The 15,047-nt window shown below is 42.5% G+C and overlaps 1 protein-coding gene across 2 annotated transcripts in view; it reads left to right on the top strand.

The window, feature by feature from the left end:
• Positions 1–15,047, top strand: part of MTMR7 (myotubularin related protein 7) — a 105,921-nt gene that overhangs the window by 57,356 nt on the left and 33,518 nt on the right. For both annotated transcript variants that reach the window (XM_004597830.4, XM_058669879.1), the window contains one exon: positions 8,950–9,084. In XM_004597830.4, coding sequence (XP_004597887.2) covers positions 8,950–9,084 — 135 coding nt within the window. The remainder of the gene's footprint in view (positions 1–8,949; positions 9,085–15,047) is intronic.

Genomic DNA, 15,047 nt, shown 5'->3' with positions numbered 1-15,047 from the left:
GACCCTAAGTAACGGTGGCTTTTATGGTTTCTAACTTAGTTTCTCTCATATAAAACTTTACTCATGGGTAGTTTGGGCCATGGATCTGAGCTCCCTCTTTCTGCTCTGCCGGTTGGAGAGTTTGGATGGTGTTAGGACTCCTAATCACCTGCACGCTCCAGGCAGCAGGTGAAGGGAGGGTCATCGTGCACTCTGCTCCCAACTTTCTGAGGAAGGCTTTTAGAAACCTCTCTGAGATGCACTTGTTCACACCCCATTCATCAAGAACTGCAAAGGAGAGTTGAGAAAGTACAATCTAAGGGTAACCAACTAAAACTCATGAGTTCTGTTTCTTAGGGAAGCAGGAAAACAAATTTGGAGGCCTCCCCAGAGTAGCAGAGTGATTCTGTGTTGCCTTCTTTGAAAAGAAAAAGTCAGTGACTGTAAAAGGACATTCAGAATCTTTGCTATTGTGGGAGATATAGCCAGTTGAATCTCTTCTGGAGGCACCAGGAGCAACTGATAAGGAAATGAATGAGCAGGATGCATCCTGGTTCACAGGTTTAGAACCTATTAGAGGAACTAGCTGTGTTTTGGGGAACTGTACCTTGCTGTTGAGATGTAAGTGGCTCAGGGCCCTCCTCCTTGGAGGCCTACATGACAACCTTCCTTTAAAAGTCTGGTGCTGTTAATAAACTTTGGCTATTGACCATCAGTCAGTAGTCCACACGTGTTATTATCGGCTCCATGCACCAAGTTGTTCGCTGAAGGACAGCGACAAGTGACTTTAGTTCTGACCATCGAAGTGATAAAAATTATTCCATTTTAAGTTGCCCTCAATGCTTCTGCATTTGCCTAACTCCAAAATAGGGTCCAGAGAAAGAATTTTATTGGTGTGCTATATTATTTGGTTCTAAATGTATTTCCAACTACTCACAACCTACATATAGTGAGTGACATAAATCATTATTTTCTTCTTTCCTCCTTTTTTAAGGATGCAGTTAATAGGCATAGGAAATTTCATGGTGTTGGACTTGAAATTAGGGTGCTAGTATTTTTCACATTTTTCGTAACATTCACTAATGAGAGAGGAGAGGACCCCAGGAAAGTGAGAGAGTAGCTTCCTATTGTCATTTTTGAGTGGGCTAGGCAGGAATGCTAGTCACCTAAGAGAAGCTACACATGAGGGAAGCTACATTGCTGAGAAGCCCCATCCAGGATGGAGCAGTGCAGGGCAGGCGGGCCCTGACAGATCAACCGCTCTTCCACCACACTCCAGCTGGTCTCTGCCTTTCAAGCAGAATCATAATTGACTCACCCTAGCCAACTCATCCCAACCAATCACTTCCCAAAGGTCTAGTCTTCTACCATGATAACTGGATCCTCATCCTTCAAACATTCACATAAATATGTTAGCTTTTAATGGAAGGTTTCAAGTTCGGTTCTGTTCAAACTGTGGTAGCAAGGTATTTAGAAAGTAAGCATGGGAAGAAGCTACCAGTTCACTTAAGAAATGAGCAACTACAGGGATTAAACCTCCCTCCATATATGCTGCCAGCATCCCATATGGGGTTGCCCGCTGGAGTCCCACCTGCTCCCCTTCTGATCCAACTTACTGCTAAAGTGCCCGGGACGGCAGTGGGTGATGTCCTGAGTACTCAGTTCCCTGCCACTGATGTGGGAGACCTGGAATCTCAGATGAAATCCCTGGTGCCTGGCTGAGTTCTGATTTTTAGAGCCATTTGGGGAGTGTACAGATGATAAAAGATCTCTCCCACTGCATCTCTTTTTTTTCTATGTTTATGTGCTGAAATACTGCACTGTGCCTCCAAATAAATGTATGGATATTACCTTAGTCAAAAAGATTTACCAGATTTTATGAAAAGAGTGAACATGGGGCCTGGCACATGAGCCTAGTGGTTGAAATCATTGCCTTGCATATGTCAGGTTTGTATCCTAGCTGTTCCGCTCCCCTTCAAGTGCCTTAAGTGAACCAGCTGAAGAAAGATCTTTTCCTTTGTCTCACCTTCTCTCTGTAGATCTGACTTTCCAACAAAAATAAATAAATCTTAAAAAAAAAAAGAAACAAAAGAGTGAACATGACACCCACCCATTCCTTTTAATCTTATTTATTTGAGGGGTTAGAGGGGCAACAGGAGAGACAGACACACAGGCAGAGCACAGACGCACAGGTTCATTCCCCCAGATGCCATGGTCTCCAAATAGCTAGGCCAAGGCCAGAGCCAGAAGCCAAGAATCCAATCCAGGGCTTCCACGTAGATGGCAGGGACTCAACTGCATGAGGCATCATTACCAAAGCTCCCAGGGTCAACATCAACAGGAAGCTAGGATTTTTTAATTGGGAGCCAGATTCAAGAATTCAGCTTAGGCATTCCACTGTAAAATGTGGTCATCCTGGGCCTGGTGCGGTAGCCTAGCAGCTAAAGTCCTTGGCTTACATGCACTGGGATCCCATATGGACTCTGATTCTAATCCTAGCAGTCCCACTTCCCATCTAGCTCCCTGCTTGTGGCCTGGGAAAGCAATCAAGAATGGCCCAAAGCCTTGGGACCCTGCACCCACATAGGAGATCCAGAAGAGGCCCTTGGCTCCTGGCTTTACATCAGCACAGCTTCTGCCATTGCGGCTGCTTGGGGAGTGAATCAGTAGATGGAAGATCTTCTCTCTGTCTCTCCTCCTCTCTGTATATCTGCCTTTCCAATAAAAATAAATAAAATTTTAAAAAAGAAAAAAAAGAATGTCAGCATCCTAACCAACATCTTAGCTGCTAGACTGAAAGCTCACCCTGAACCCCTTTTCAAAAGTGCTCTTGTGAAAAAGGAACTATTTTTGGTAAATGTATTACAAGGAGCAAGGGTGTGATGTATTAGAAAGGGTAGAATTTTTAGCAGTGAGAACTCACAGGTCAGCTTCTTTTCCTTTTGCCTTCATGTGTGATTTTAATCCTTTAAAGTTTTTATTTCAGAAGCAGAGAGAAAGGCAGAGAGACCGAGTGCTCTCACTGGTGAGTTCACTCTGCAAATGCCCAGGATTTCCAGGTCTGAGCTGGACAAAGTTGGAATCTGGGAACTGAATCTGGGCTTGGACTTGAACCTTGGTATTCTGACGTGAGATACAGGCATCTACACCATCATCCTAATCAATGCCAAAGGCCCAGCCCGAAGTGATGCTGTTTTTATTAGGCCTCCAGGCCTGAAAATGCACTCATAAGTCAAGTAGTTACTTATCCAAATAATCTGTTTCCTGTATTTAAGATTGTAAAGCAGAAAGTATTATAAGTTTTAGCTGTGACTAGACAGAAAAACAGATGTGTTTCCAGGCATCCCCTCAGGAGCTGTTTACCCCAGGGAAAAGCTTAATGGACACCTATGTACCACCCACTCACTCTCCTACTGCCTGAGCTGAAATCTGTATTTGAAGGTAGAATAATGATCAAATGCATGCTTCATAATATTTATATTTTAATAGCAAGGTTGATTATTATACAGATGCTTCTCATTTGACCAGGGTTTTTGATCAAGAAAAAATATTATCACCAGTGGTGATAATATTTAAATATTTTGTATCTTTAAATGAAAGATACAAAATAGAAGAGTGATTTTTCATGCTGTAATTGTTCATCCAAGCCATACGAAAAACAAGATGTCTTCTATAAAAAGCAAATAGATACATTAATTAAATTTCCTGTTCTTTCTTTGTTCTCTTTGATGGATTTAAGCATTTTAGACTTGAGTATCCCTACTCTAGTAAAACCTTTGCTTAGGGATAACAACAGTGTGCTTTGTAGTTAAAATACTGTTTCCAACATATTGCCAATGGGATATTTTTTTAATTTATTTGTTTGTTTTTAATTTGACAGAGTGACAGGGAGATATAGGAGGAGAGAATCTTCCATCTGCTGATCCATTGCCCAAATCGTAGCAATAGCTACAGCTGGGCCAGGATCAAACTAGGAACCAGGAACTCTATCCTGGTCTCCCATGTGAGTGGAAGTGGACCAAGTGCTTGAGTCATCCTCAGATGCTTTCCCAGGCACAGAAGCAGAGAGCTGCATTGAAAGTAAAGAAGACAGGACTTGAATGTGGTATTCACACTGTCAGTGTCTTGAGAGGCAGCTTAATTCCCTATACCACCATGGTGCATATTTTGATGGTAAGAGGATTTGGCTGATGGTGGTCAGAGACTTGTGATGTAATAATTTTGTGAACTGGAAGTTTTGTTGAAAGTCCTTTGGTGTAAATGTCCCAGCTGATGGTACACAGTTGTCTTTGGACCAGCTGTTACCACGCATGGCGTTGTGGCCGTGTCCTATTCTTTTGCTGGTGACAGAAGGTTTCCTGCCCTAAGGGTACTGGGATGTCCCGGCACACAAGAGCCAACACTGGATAGCAGCTCTAAGTGACAAATACTCCCTGGGGAGAAGACTTCCACATGTCACTAAGGCCTCATGGGGGCTCTACTGGGGAGCAGAGTGGGAGCTGGAAGCTCTGAGAGGTAGTATCAAGAGGATGGGATGGGATTGATTTGTGAGGATGATTCCATGGGCTGCCAGGACATTGAAACCCATTCCTCAGGGGAAACGGCAGCTGCACCCCATCACCTCATCCATTTCATGAGAATTATTTAATGTAGAAACTGTATTTGTAGGAGTAGAGTACGGAGGGAAGCTTGGGTGAGCCTGTTCAAAGCCCTCCAAATTAGATACCGGAGAGCAAGACAACCCTTAATATTAATTTTAAGCCTTAAAGCACACATTTGTTGCTTAGAGTCATCTGCTCCACTCTGAATATGAAACTATTAGCTTCTCAGGTCTTGGTTACAGATACGTAAATGTCACTAGTGTTGAGAAATCTCTGTGTGTGTTTGTCTAATAAGGTTTTGGTCTCTATGTTATACTTTAAAAAATTATTTATTTGGTTCAAGATTCTTTATAACGTGGTCTCCTAAATCGGTGGGACAAATTCCTGGGAAGCAAAACTCTGGAAGATTTCAGTGGTCTCTTTTTATAATTAGCATTTTGAAACTTTGTATGTGTTGCATGCAATACTAGGAGTGTTACAAACACTATTCCTTGTCAAACCTTGTAGTTTTAAATACTATTGCCCATTATATAGACATAAGTTCCAACAAGGTATGTAGTGAGTGGAAACAAAACAAAGATGAATAGCCAGGTCTTCCTGAATGCTCTTTGTTGCTCCCTAACTTAATTTTTTCTAGGGTGCTGTATTATTTGGCTTAAGATTCTAGAATCATGGACCAGAATTGTGGTGTGACAGGTTGAGTCATGGCCTGCAATGCCAGCATCCCATGTGGGTGCCAGTTGAAGTCTGGCTTCTCCTCTTCCAATCCAGCTCCTTGCTAATGTAGAAAAAGCAGAAAAAGATGGTGCAACTTCTCTGGTCCCTGCATCCCACAGGAGACACAGGTGAAACTCCTGGGATCCTGGCTTCTGCCTGCCCCAGCCCCAGCTCCATCCATTATGGCCATCTGTGGAGTGGACCTCTCCCTGTTACCTCCCTGCCCACCTCTGCATGCCAAAAACTGATTTTCAAATAAGTGAAATAATCTTAAAAAAGTTATAAAGGCACCATATCCCATATCAGAGGATTGGGTTCCATTTCTTGGAGAAAAAAAAAATCAGGATCATTGAGTGGACATTTAGTGTAGCAGTTACGATGCTTGTGTTGTATTAAATTAGATTGCCTTGTATTAAATTCACAATTCTAACTCCTGTTTCAGCTTTGTATGAATGCAGAGCCAGGGAGGTGAGGGTTTGGCATAAGTGATTGGCTGCCTGCCACCTGTGGTGGATACCCCGGTTGAGGTCCGAGCTCCCAACTTCAGCATCCTGGATGATGTGGAGATTCGGGGAGTGAACCAGCAGATAGAAACTCTTCAGCTATCTGTTGGCCTCTGTCATCTGTCTCTATCCCTCTTTGAAATAAACAGTAAGATAGGGAATATAATAAATTAAAGCACCAATAAACAAAAACTAGCTGCAGTCAACCAGAGTATGAATAGTCATAGGTTTCGTTACTGGCTCACTTGCTTTCCTAATTGGAGGACTCCTCCAGTTAGTTAGGTGTGTGCATTCACAGATTCTTCCCCTCTCAATATGTTCCCTTAGCTAAAATTTCCTTAACCAAGATAAAATATCTTATAAAGTCAACTCAAAATTGTTCTTTCTGCAGTTGGAACTCTACCAGAGCAGGCGGCAGACCTGGACCCCTGAAGTATCAAAGAAAGCAGGATTCCTATACAGGCCATCTGGGGCAACTTGCTTGCCGTCCACCAGATGCTGCCTACCCTTTGCCCATTCATACAAACACCCTTGGTCCCCGCTCTCATGTTGCCTCGCCCCTGCATCCCACCCCAGCTTGTTGAGCTCTCCCTGTTCCAAGTTTCTCCTTGCTACCTCTTTGCTTTGTTTCCTATCCCTTGTACCCTGTCCGTCTGAACTCTGATCTGATTGCAGGGCCTAGATATCCTTGAACCTCCTCCATAATTGCTCCTTTGTACTGCAGAATGGTCCTGGAACCAACAGTTGGTTGCCCAGGTACACGTCTATCCACTCTATAATTCTCTGCCATTAGAGCTGGTGAGAGACATCCCTGCCTTCCCCAGGGAGGAGTACTGAGCTCACATTTTCCCGGAGATCTGCACCCTTGTAAATCGAGCTGGGTGGGCATGAAGGACTGCTAAGCTCTGATCTGACTTGGATGGATGGAGCTCTACAGTGCAAGCACCCTCAATAGGCATGGACATGACACAGTTGCAAAAAACTGCTGCTGCTTCTTGCTCACTTGCCCAGAGGAATTCCTTTCTTTACTGGCCATCGCTGCCTGCCATCTTCTTACACAGTAGTCTCAGTATAAGTTCTTTGAATCATATATATATATACACACACACATATATATATATATATATATATTTCTCTTTTTTTTAACTTATCTGAGAGGAACAAAAACAAGGAACTCTGATCCGTTGGTTTATTCCCCAAATGCCACAACATCAGGGCTGCACCAAGCCAGAACTGGAGCCAGGAACTCAATTCAGGACTCCCATGGGGGCAGCAGGGACTCCAGTACTTGAGCCAACATTACTACCTGGGTTATGTTATCCAGGAAGCTGGAGTCAAAACCCAGAACCAGAAGTTAAGCCTATATATCTGAGGTGAAACACACCCTTGTCTTAACAGGTAAGATGAATGCCCATTCTAATTCATGTATTCATTGGGTAATTTGTGTTTTATTTAAATGCCACCGTATACAGCCATAAATGTGTTTTGACGTAAAAGATAATTGCAGAGACAGAGATCCTCCATTTGCCCATGACAGCTGGAGCCAGGAGCTGAGAACTCAATGCAAGTCTTCCATGTGCATAGCGGGGACCCAGCTGCGTGACCCGGCACCTGCTGCTTCCCAGTTACACTGTGGTAGGAAGCTGGAAGCAGGAATCAAGCTGGGACTAAAACCCAGGTCTTCGGATGTGGGAGACTAATGTCCGTAATGGTAGCTTAACCCCTGTGCCAGATACACACTCAAAAGCAAATGTTTTAAAACTGTGAGGTTTTTAATCTCTTCTCGCCTATTCATAACTCAGGGAAATGTTCACACCATTCTACATGTCATCTTCTAATGCAGTCTTCTTTCATCCTTCAGTGTCTTTGGGCGATTAGTTCCAGAAAACCTCTCTCCTCCACTGCAAACACCAAAGTACACAGTTGCTTGAGTTTTTTGTGTGAAGTAGTGTAGTATGTGGATATAACTTATGTGCATAGTTGGATTTATTTTAAATCATCCCTGGAATACATTTAATGTCTATTATAATGGAGATGTTATGTGAATCATTGTTATACTTTATTATTTAGGGAATAGTGACAAAGAGAAGAAGTCTGTACACATTTAGTAAACTTAATTTAGTTTCAGTCCGTGATTGGTTTAATCCGTGGGTGTAGCAAGCTGCAGCAGTACAAGCCCGCCGTACGCCGTTGAAGAGCTGTTAGGGGAGTTGCAGTCTGACAATAACAGGTTGATTGTGAAAAAAGGCCTTGCTTCTTTATTTTTTTAATTATTATTTTTATTGGAAAGTCAGATATATAGAGAGGAGGAGAGACAGGAAGATCTTCAGTCCAATAGTTCACTCCCCAAATCGCCACAACAGCTGGAGTTGCTCCGATCCGAAGCCAGGAGCCAGGAGCCTCTTCCAGGTCTCTCACATGGGTACAGGGTCTCAAGGCTTCGGACCCTTCTTGACTGCTTTCCCGGCCTACAAGTAGGAAGCTGGATGGGAAGCAGAGCTGCTGGGATTAGAACCGGCACTCATATGGGATCCCGGCTTGTACAAGGTGAGGACTTTAGCCACTAGGCTACCGCGCCGGGCCCAAAGCCCTTGCTTCTTGCACACTGAGTCAGGCATAGATGTGTATCTGCTGTCTTGAATCACCTAGCCTAGCCTCAAATTGGGTTGCATCTCTTTGAACATTTCACTTCTGATAATTGTGATTTTTTTTTCATGACCTAGTAAGTAGAAATAAGGAAACATTTAAAAAGTAGCATTTTATTATCTTATGCTTAATAGTATTCTGCTGGTTTTGGAAGCATAGTAGTTTATTTTGTATTTCTCCTTTTAGCAGGAAAATGAAACAATGCCAGGGTAAATAAAGTAGATTCTTTATTTCAACACCTTTACACTATGTAATGTGGAGTCTATTTAAACACCTTTACACTTGCGTAGTTTCTAACATAGTCTTTTGATACTGTCCACCCAAATCGTGATCTCTTTGACCCTAATTAAAAATAAACCTGAATTTGTGGGAATCGTTGTGTTTTCCTAGGAGATTGTGTGGTGCAAGTGGTCCACAGGGCTCTTTGTCCTGGAGATTCATCTTGAGGGTCTCTGGTGGCCGCTGTTGCCTGACGGTGCCCTGTCGCTGTGGTCGCTCCCCAGGCCTCCATCTGCAGGAGCAGCCAGCCCCTGTCCGGCTTCAGTGCGCGCTGCTTGGAGGATGAGCAGATGCTGCAGGCCATCAGGAAAGCCAATCCAGGAAGTGACTTCATTTACGTCGTGGACACTCGTCCTAAAGTAAGTTGTCATCCCTTGATGTCTGGCCCTGCAGCTCTGAGTCGTGGAGCTGGAGACAGGGCACAGCCGACTAGCCTGCCCTCCTCCCTGGTCGTGGCGGCTCCCTCTCTGTGCAGTTGCCATGTGGACTGCTAGGCTGCTTCCTGGCAGGCCTTGGCACCTGCAACCCTGAAACAGGAGCACTGGACATGCCAGCACTGTGCCAGGGACATTGTGCCACATGATCAGTGAATCTCTCAGTCTTGGTGGATTGCTCTTCTGAATACACAAAAGTAATATTTGACTTGTTTCTAAAAGCGCTCTTTCCCCATTGACAGTAGAAGGTATGCTATTGAGCTCCAACTGTTCGATTCTTGCAAGATACTCAGCTGTCTGTTTTCAAATGTAGCTTTCCTGTAACTTGGAAAGATTTGCAAAATATAAAGTTAACTTAGAAAACACAGTCACATAACTTTAAATATATAAAAATTATAGGAAAAATTGGAAGGATAAACACTACGCTTTTACAGTTCCTTGGAGAAAGATGTCAATTTTGGAAAGGAACAGTACTTTCCATTTTCCATTGTTAGGAAAATGTCACTTTATAATTATACATATATTCATTTTCTGATTTAATTTAACAGCCAATAGGAAATAACACATGTAGGCATCAAGAGATATGCCAGGTTGGTGTTACACTTATCTACTGCTAGATTTACATGTTTTTGAAAGAATAATCAGGATGAGGCCCAAAATTGTCTGCAATTTTAGAGCCAGTTCTTTCAGAACAAATGAACAAACAGGGTTCCCAGAGGCACGTGCCAGTGAAGACAGAGAGACAAAGCCATCTACAAGTGCATTGAATATTTAGGACAGAATGAGATTACAGAATGCAGTACCCTTTGTTCAGCATATTTGCCACTTCAGTTTATAGCCAGTAATGCGCATGTGCATGTACCTTGACTAATGAGACAGAAAGACATAGAACTCCGCCCCTCCAGGTGGGTATGTATGATTAAGCAATAGCAGTGGGTGATAAAAGTACGTGTGATGTGATCCCAGAGAGAAAACTTGAGGGAAGTCCATACCTAAAGCTCAATAGGTAGGTTTTCTAGCAGAGTTGGAGGTAGATTTAAGAAACCTTTATAATTTTTTTTAATTTATGTAATACAATACATTAAATGTGTGTGTGCATAATTCCATAGGCTCTGGGATTTCCTCCCCCCATCTCCACTCCCCCCATGCTTTTCCCTGTATTATTATAATAGTATCGTTCTTCATAAACGGTCATAACTCTATTATTCTGCTATTTAAGTGTGTTCTGACATTGCAGGTACAGATAATGGCAGAGTCCAGTATCCTATTGTCAAGATATATTTAACAGTTTCATTGGGAGTCCTTTTTTTATTTAGAAGTAGAGATGCATACTGCACTGTATCATCACATCTGGATATGATAGTCTTTTATGAATTTTATTTTTTTGATGATTATATGGTGGATCAGGGTGGGAAAGATAGAGGTTTAGGGACAATTGGGTGTGCTCCTTGCTTCTTGTTATTTCTGCTTGTTTCTGGAGGAAGGGGAGAGACGAAAAGGGAAACCACTCATGACGTTCCGCATGCCCCAGCACCGAGGGCTGAGGCACCACCAACTCGTATCAACCCAGAGTCTCAATGTGCACGTATTCTGAGGGTTTTGTCCACGTGGTTTGGATAGTTCTGAAATGCTGTCGATTTTACCAATCTGAGGACGATGTCACCCTCCCAATGTCCACTGGCTCCATTCACAGAGATTTTTTGCTGTCATCGTTTTTGTGGTAGTTGTCTGGTTAGTTTTGTTCTTCTGCTACAGCACCAAATGAGCTGCCATATTCTCCTTTTACAACAGGGCCTGTGTCAAATGCTCCGCCCTTTTCATAGGATATGTTCTTGCAGCCAAGTCCAAGGACCCAGGCACCCCTGGGGCTCTCGATTCCAGTACTTACCTAGTAGTGGGTCCTGGGAACTGGGCCAAGTGATGCAAACCCTGTTGGATCCCCCTTCCCTGGGGCTCATGAACCCCACACCTACCTAGTAAGTGGAGACATGGTAGTCTTTATTACACAGTTACTATACACTCCTTTAAGTGAAAAGTCATGAAACAAATCAACAACTGGAAGTTAAAAAATGTATAACACCATGAAGTTAAATAACATGCTACTGAATGACCAAAGTGTTGTTGAAGAAATGAAAAAGAAAATAAAAAAAACTTTTTGGAGAGAATGATGCTACTTTATGACTTATGAGTCTGTGAAAAAAAATTTTTAGATCCCTATTTGACATGTTTTACCATCAAAAAGTTAAAAGAGCATAACAAACTTTATATTTAATGAAGTTCTCAGATGTGACTGAGTAATTCCATCCCTAGCTGTATGCTCAAAGTAAATGGAAACATGCCTCCAGTAAAAACGTTTATATGAGTATTTATTCACCACAAATAGCCTCAAAGTGGGAATAACCAAATGTTCAGCTGGGACAGTGTATCCATAGAATAGAGTTACTTAGCCATACAAAGGAAGATAATATTGATACATACTACAATATGAATGAACTTTTAAAATTGTATGCTAGGTAGGAAAAAAAAAGTTTCAAAGTACCAGTATTTTAAGGTTCTTTACATGAAATGTCCAGAATAGGCAAATTCACAGTGACAAAATAGGCCCATGGTTGTCCGGGGCTGGGGGCATAGAAGAAATGGGAGGTGACTGAATATATAAAACACTAGTCAGTTGTACACTTTAAATAGGTGGATTGTAGGACAAATGAATTATGTGTCAATGAAGCTATACAAAATAAAGAAAGAAAATAATTCCAAAAGAAGGCAAAATACAGTGCCAGCAGCTTAAATCACCTAAAGTATCATTAGGAATAGAATAGGTTAATTATAGATTTGGTCTAGTGTCTTTTCAAGGTGATCTGAGGAACAGGGTGAACTGAGTCCTGTCCCTGTGTGGGTGTTCAGGCCACAGTGGCTTTCACTGCATCTCAATGTCATTTCCTCGGTTCACATACTGCGGTACTCTAGTGTGAGATCAGTGAGTTGGTTATGTCCTAGTCCTAAAACAGCCCATCTGATTCTGAGTGGGGTGGTCAGTGTGGAGGAGCAGTGAGGGTGGTGATCCTCTCGGGTGCTAGGTCAGAAATAAGTAGAGATGAACGATGAAACATCCACAGGTTCTTCAAAGGGTCATGGAACAGTGGAACCAAAAGTTTATTTTGGTGCAGAAAATATTTTAAGTCCGTGCATGGTTTTTTCAAAATATGCATTTTGAAGACACCCTTATACTAAAGCTAAATTGCGTTCATGTTCTGGTACATTTTTTTTTTTTTTTTTTTTTTTTTTTTTGTAAAGGAGCCAATCCTTTAAAAAGAATTCTCAAATTATACAGCAAATAAAAAAAAAGTAGCTTCTCTGAATATTCTCCTTTGAAAGATCCAGGAAATCTGTTTTACTTTTCTCTTTGGATATGTGCTTTTCTCTTGGGCTCCTGGGGTTAAGACCCCTTCTTCCGGGAGTTGACTGCCACCCGCTTTCTCCCCGCTGACCTTTTGTGAGTCAGGTGGAACAGTTTGGGATTTCTTAATTATTATAGATAACTGAATGCCTACTTCTTCAGCAGATTAAACTGAAGACAAGGTAAGAGCAGAAAAGAAGGAAAAGCAAGAACTCTGAGATCCTATTTTTCCAGATTTAACTGAAGGCAATCTGTTGCCCCTGCCACTTTAAGGCAGTGAGCCATATTTGTACAATGTTATGTAAGCCTTCTAGGAAACATAGCAGCTGTAGAGCCAGGAGCACTCTAGATTTAAAATAAATTAATCCAGAGGACTTGATTTGATGGGTATATTTAGCACTAAGTGTGTTTACTCTCAGTGATAAGGAGTTTGACATTAATCCATTAAAGAAAATTGGTGTCTCATATGAGTCATGCCCTCCTCTCATGTTTACTCATGCATACGCACTCCACAGGAGTTTTAAACTGTTGGCACAGATTATTCATTTGTTGAAAGATCATGTGTGTTGATTTCTGGTTTCAGAGTGTGTTAGGCTTCATTCGTAGCCAGGAGACTATGTCGATGTTTGCCACAGAGGTGTGGACAATGGCAAATGGACTCTTTCCAGGTTTGCACACAGGTTTAATTAACAAGAGAGGTGAGGAGGCAGCCCAGATCATTTGGAGTGGAGCTAACCTCACAGGAGAGCTTCCAAAGTCGCCTGTTCAGATGAAAGCCTTCTGAATCGCTGGTTGAGATTCAGATAATTGGAAGGCAAAGGTAGTAAATTCTTTAAATTAATTATTAATTCAAATATATATATATATATATATGTGTGTGTGTGTGTGTGTGTATATATATATATATATATATATATATATATATATATATGCACATGCTTGTGAGCTCTGTTACTGCCAGACAGTGGTACATTTAGAAAATTAGAAACTGCTATGTGAAATTTGTGGAATTATGAAATGAGGGATCGACATTTTATCTTACCCTATTTGTGATTTTTTTTCAGTAATGTGTTATGGGATTTTGTGATTTGTAAGAAGTCAAGATATTGTTTCATCTAAGAATTCCTGAAAGTTAGGGGAATTTTCTTTTTTCCCTTTTCGTGGATGAGGGCTTAGGCTTCGAGAGTATCACATAATGCAGAGTCTGGGTGGAAATCCAGGCTTACCTGACTCTGGAGAGTATCCTGCTGTCTGACCAGGGAGTGTACTGCTTTGTTTTGGTTCATTGTTTTCTGTTCAGTAAAGGTCTCAGTGGAGCCTTGTTTATGTTTTAAGGCTCAGATGGCTGGCAACTCTGCATGCATGCCTAGTGAGGTTGGAGATTCGGAGCTGGGAAGCAAGCAAAAGTGCATCCAATGTCAGGCTGGGGCCAGAGGAGCCAGGGAGCCCTGAGCTACGCCCGTCAGCTCTGGAGAAGGTGTGGAGCTGCAGAGAAGAGAGGGATGAGGTGCAGGCTGGCGCCTGTCACTGTTCCCATTCAGCCTTTCTGTTCTTGCTGACCTCTGATTTTACCACGTGAGGGATGTCTTTGTATAATAGGGTATCACAGGAATGCTTTTCTGATTCTCTGCAATTCATAATTTGAAAGTTTCTATCTACTAAATCCTATGAAGGAGGGATCTGGGTAAAATCAGTGCTGATGAGCAGAGGTTTGCCGAAGAAGGGAAGCTGGAATCCCACTTGCTAGTCAGATCCACCACACACCTGCTGATGGCCGTCACGGCAGAAGCGGAGGGCAGAGAATGGAAGATGGCAGCATGTAGTGCATTGAACACTATGTGCACCCTCTCCAGCTTCCTGTGGGACAATGTTGATGGTGAGGAGGGAAATTGGAAATGAACTATCTTGCCAGAATCTTCATTACAGAGCTTGCCTCCTGGGGTCCTCCAGTGCAGGGACAGTGGAACACTGAGAGGACTGGGACAGGTGCATAGCCGGGTGGATGTTGCATGTCAGTGAAGTGTGTCCTCCCTACCTACAGGGACTCACGCGTGTGAGTCCTTAGGCAATTCAGCATTTAGAACCTTCTGACGTAGAGGACAGAGATGGCCAGGTAATGTTAGCCAGAAAAGCAGTGGCAATGAATGAAAAGAGAACTCAACCGTGCCTAGCTTTGCAAAGAGGCTATTCACCAGTTAATCTCCTGTTATGGCTCTTTTGCACCTCTGTCAAAATAGGAGAGAGAAACAGAGCAAGCCAGCCAGTCAGAGGCAGAAAGAAAGCAAGTGAACCATAACAAACTGCTCACCAGTCCACATAGCCTGCAATGAGAGGAAGAGATCCTTTTGCATACTACGTAGGCTTGGCATTTTAAATGAAGCTAAATGGAGATTTCCTATCTGGATGTGATCCTGTGGCCATTAAATTTGCACAAGGTGTCCTTTGGGGACAGGAAAGGAGGATTTTGATCAGCATATCTGTTGACGATAGT

Source organism: Ochotona princeps, chromosome 11 (assembly GCF_030435755.1).
Source record: "Ochotona princeps isolate mOchPri1 chromosome 11, mOchPri1.hap1, whole genome shotgun sequence".
In the NCBI taxonomy this organism is placed as follows: domain Eukaryota; kingdom Metazoa; phylum Chordata; class Mammalia; order Lagomorpha; family Ochotonidae; genus Ochotona; species Ochotona princeps.
This window is presented reverse-complemented; position numbering and strand designations above follow the sequence as displayed.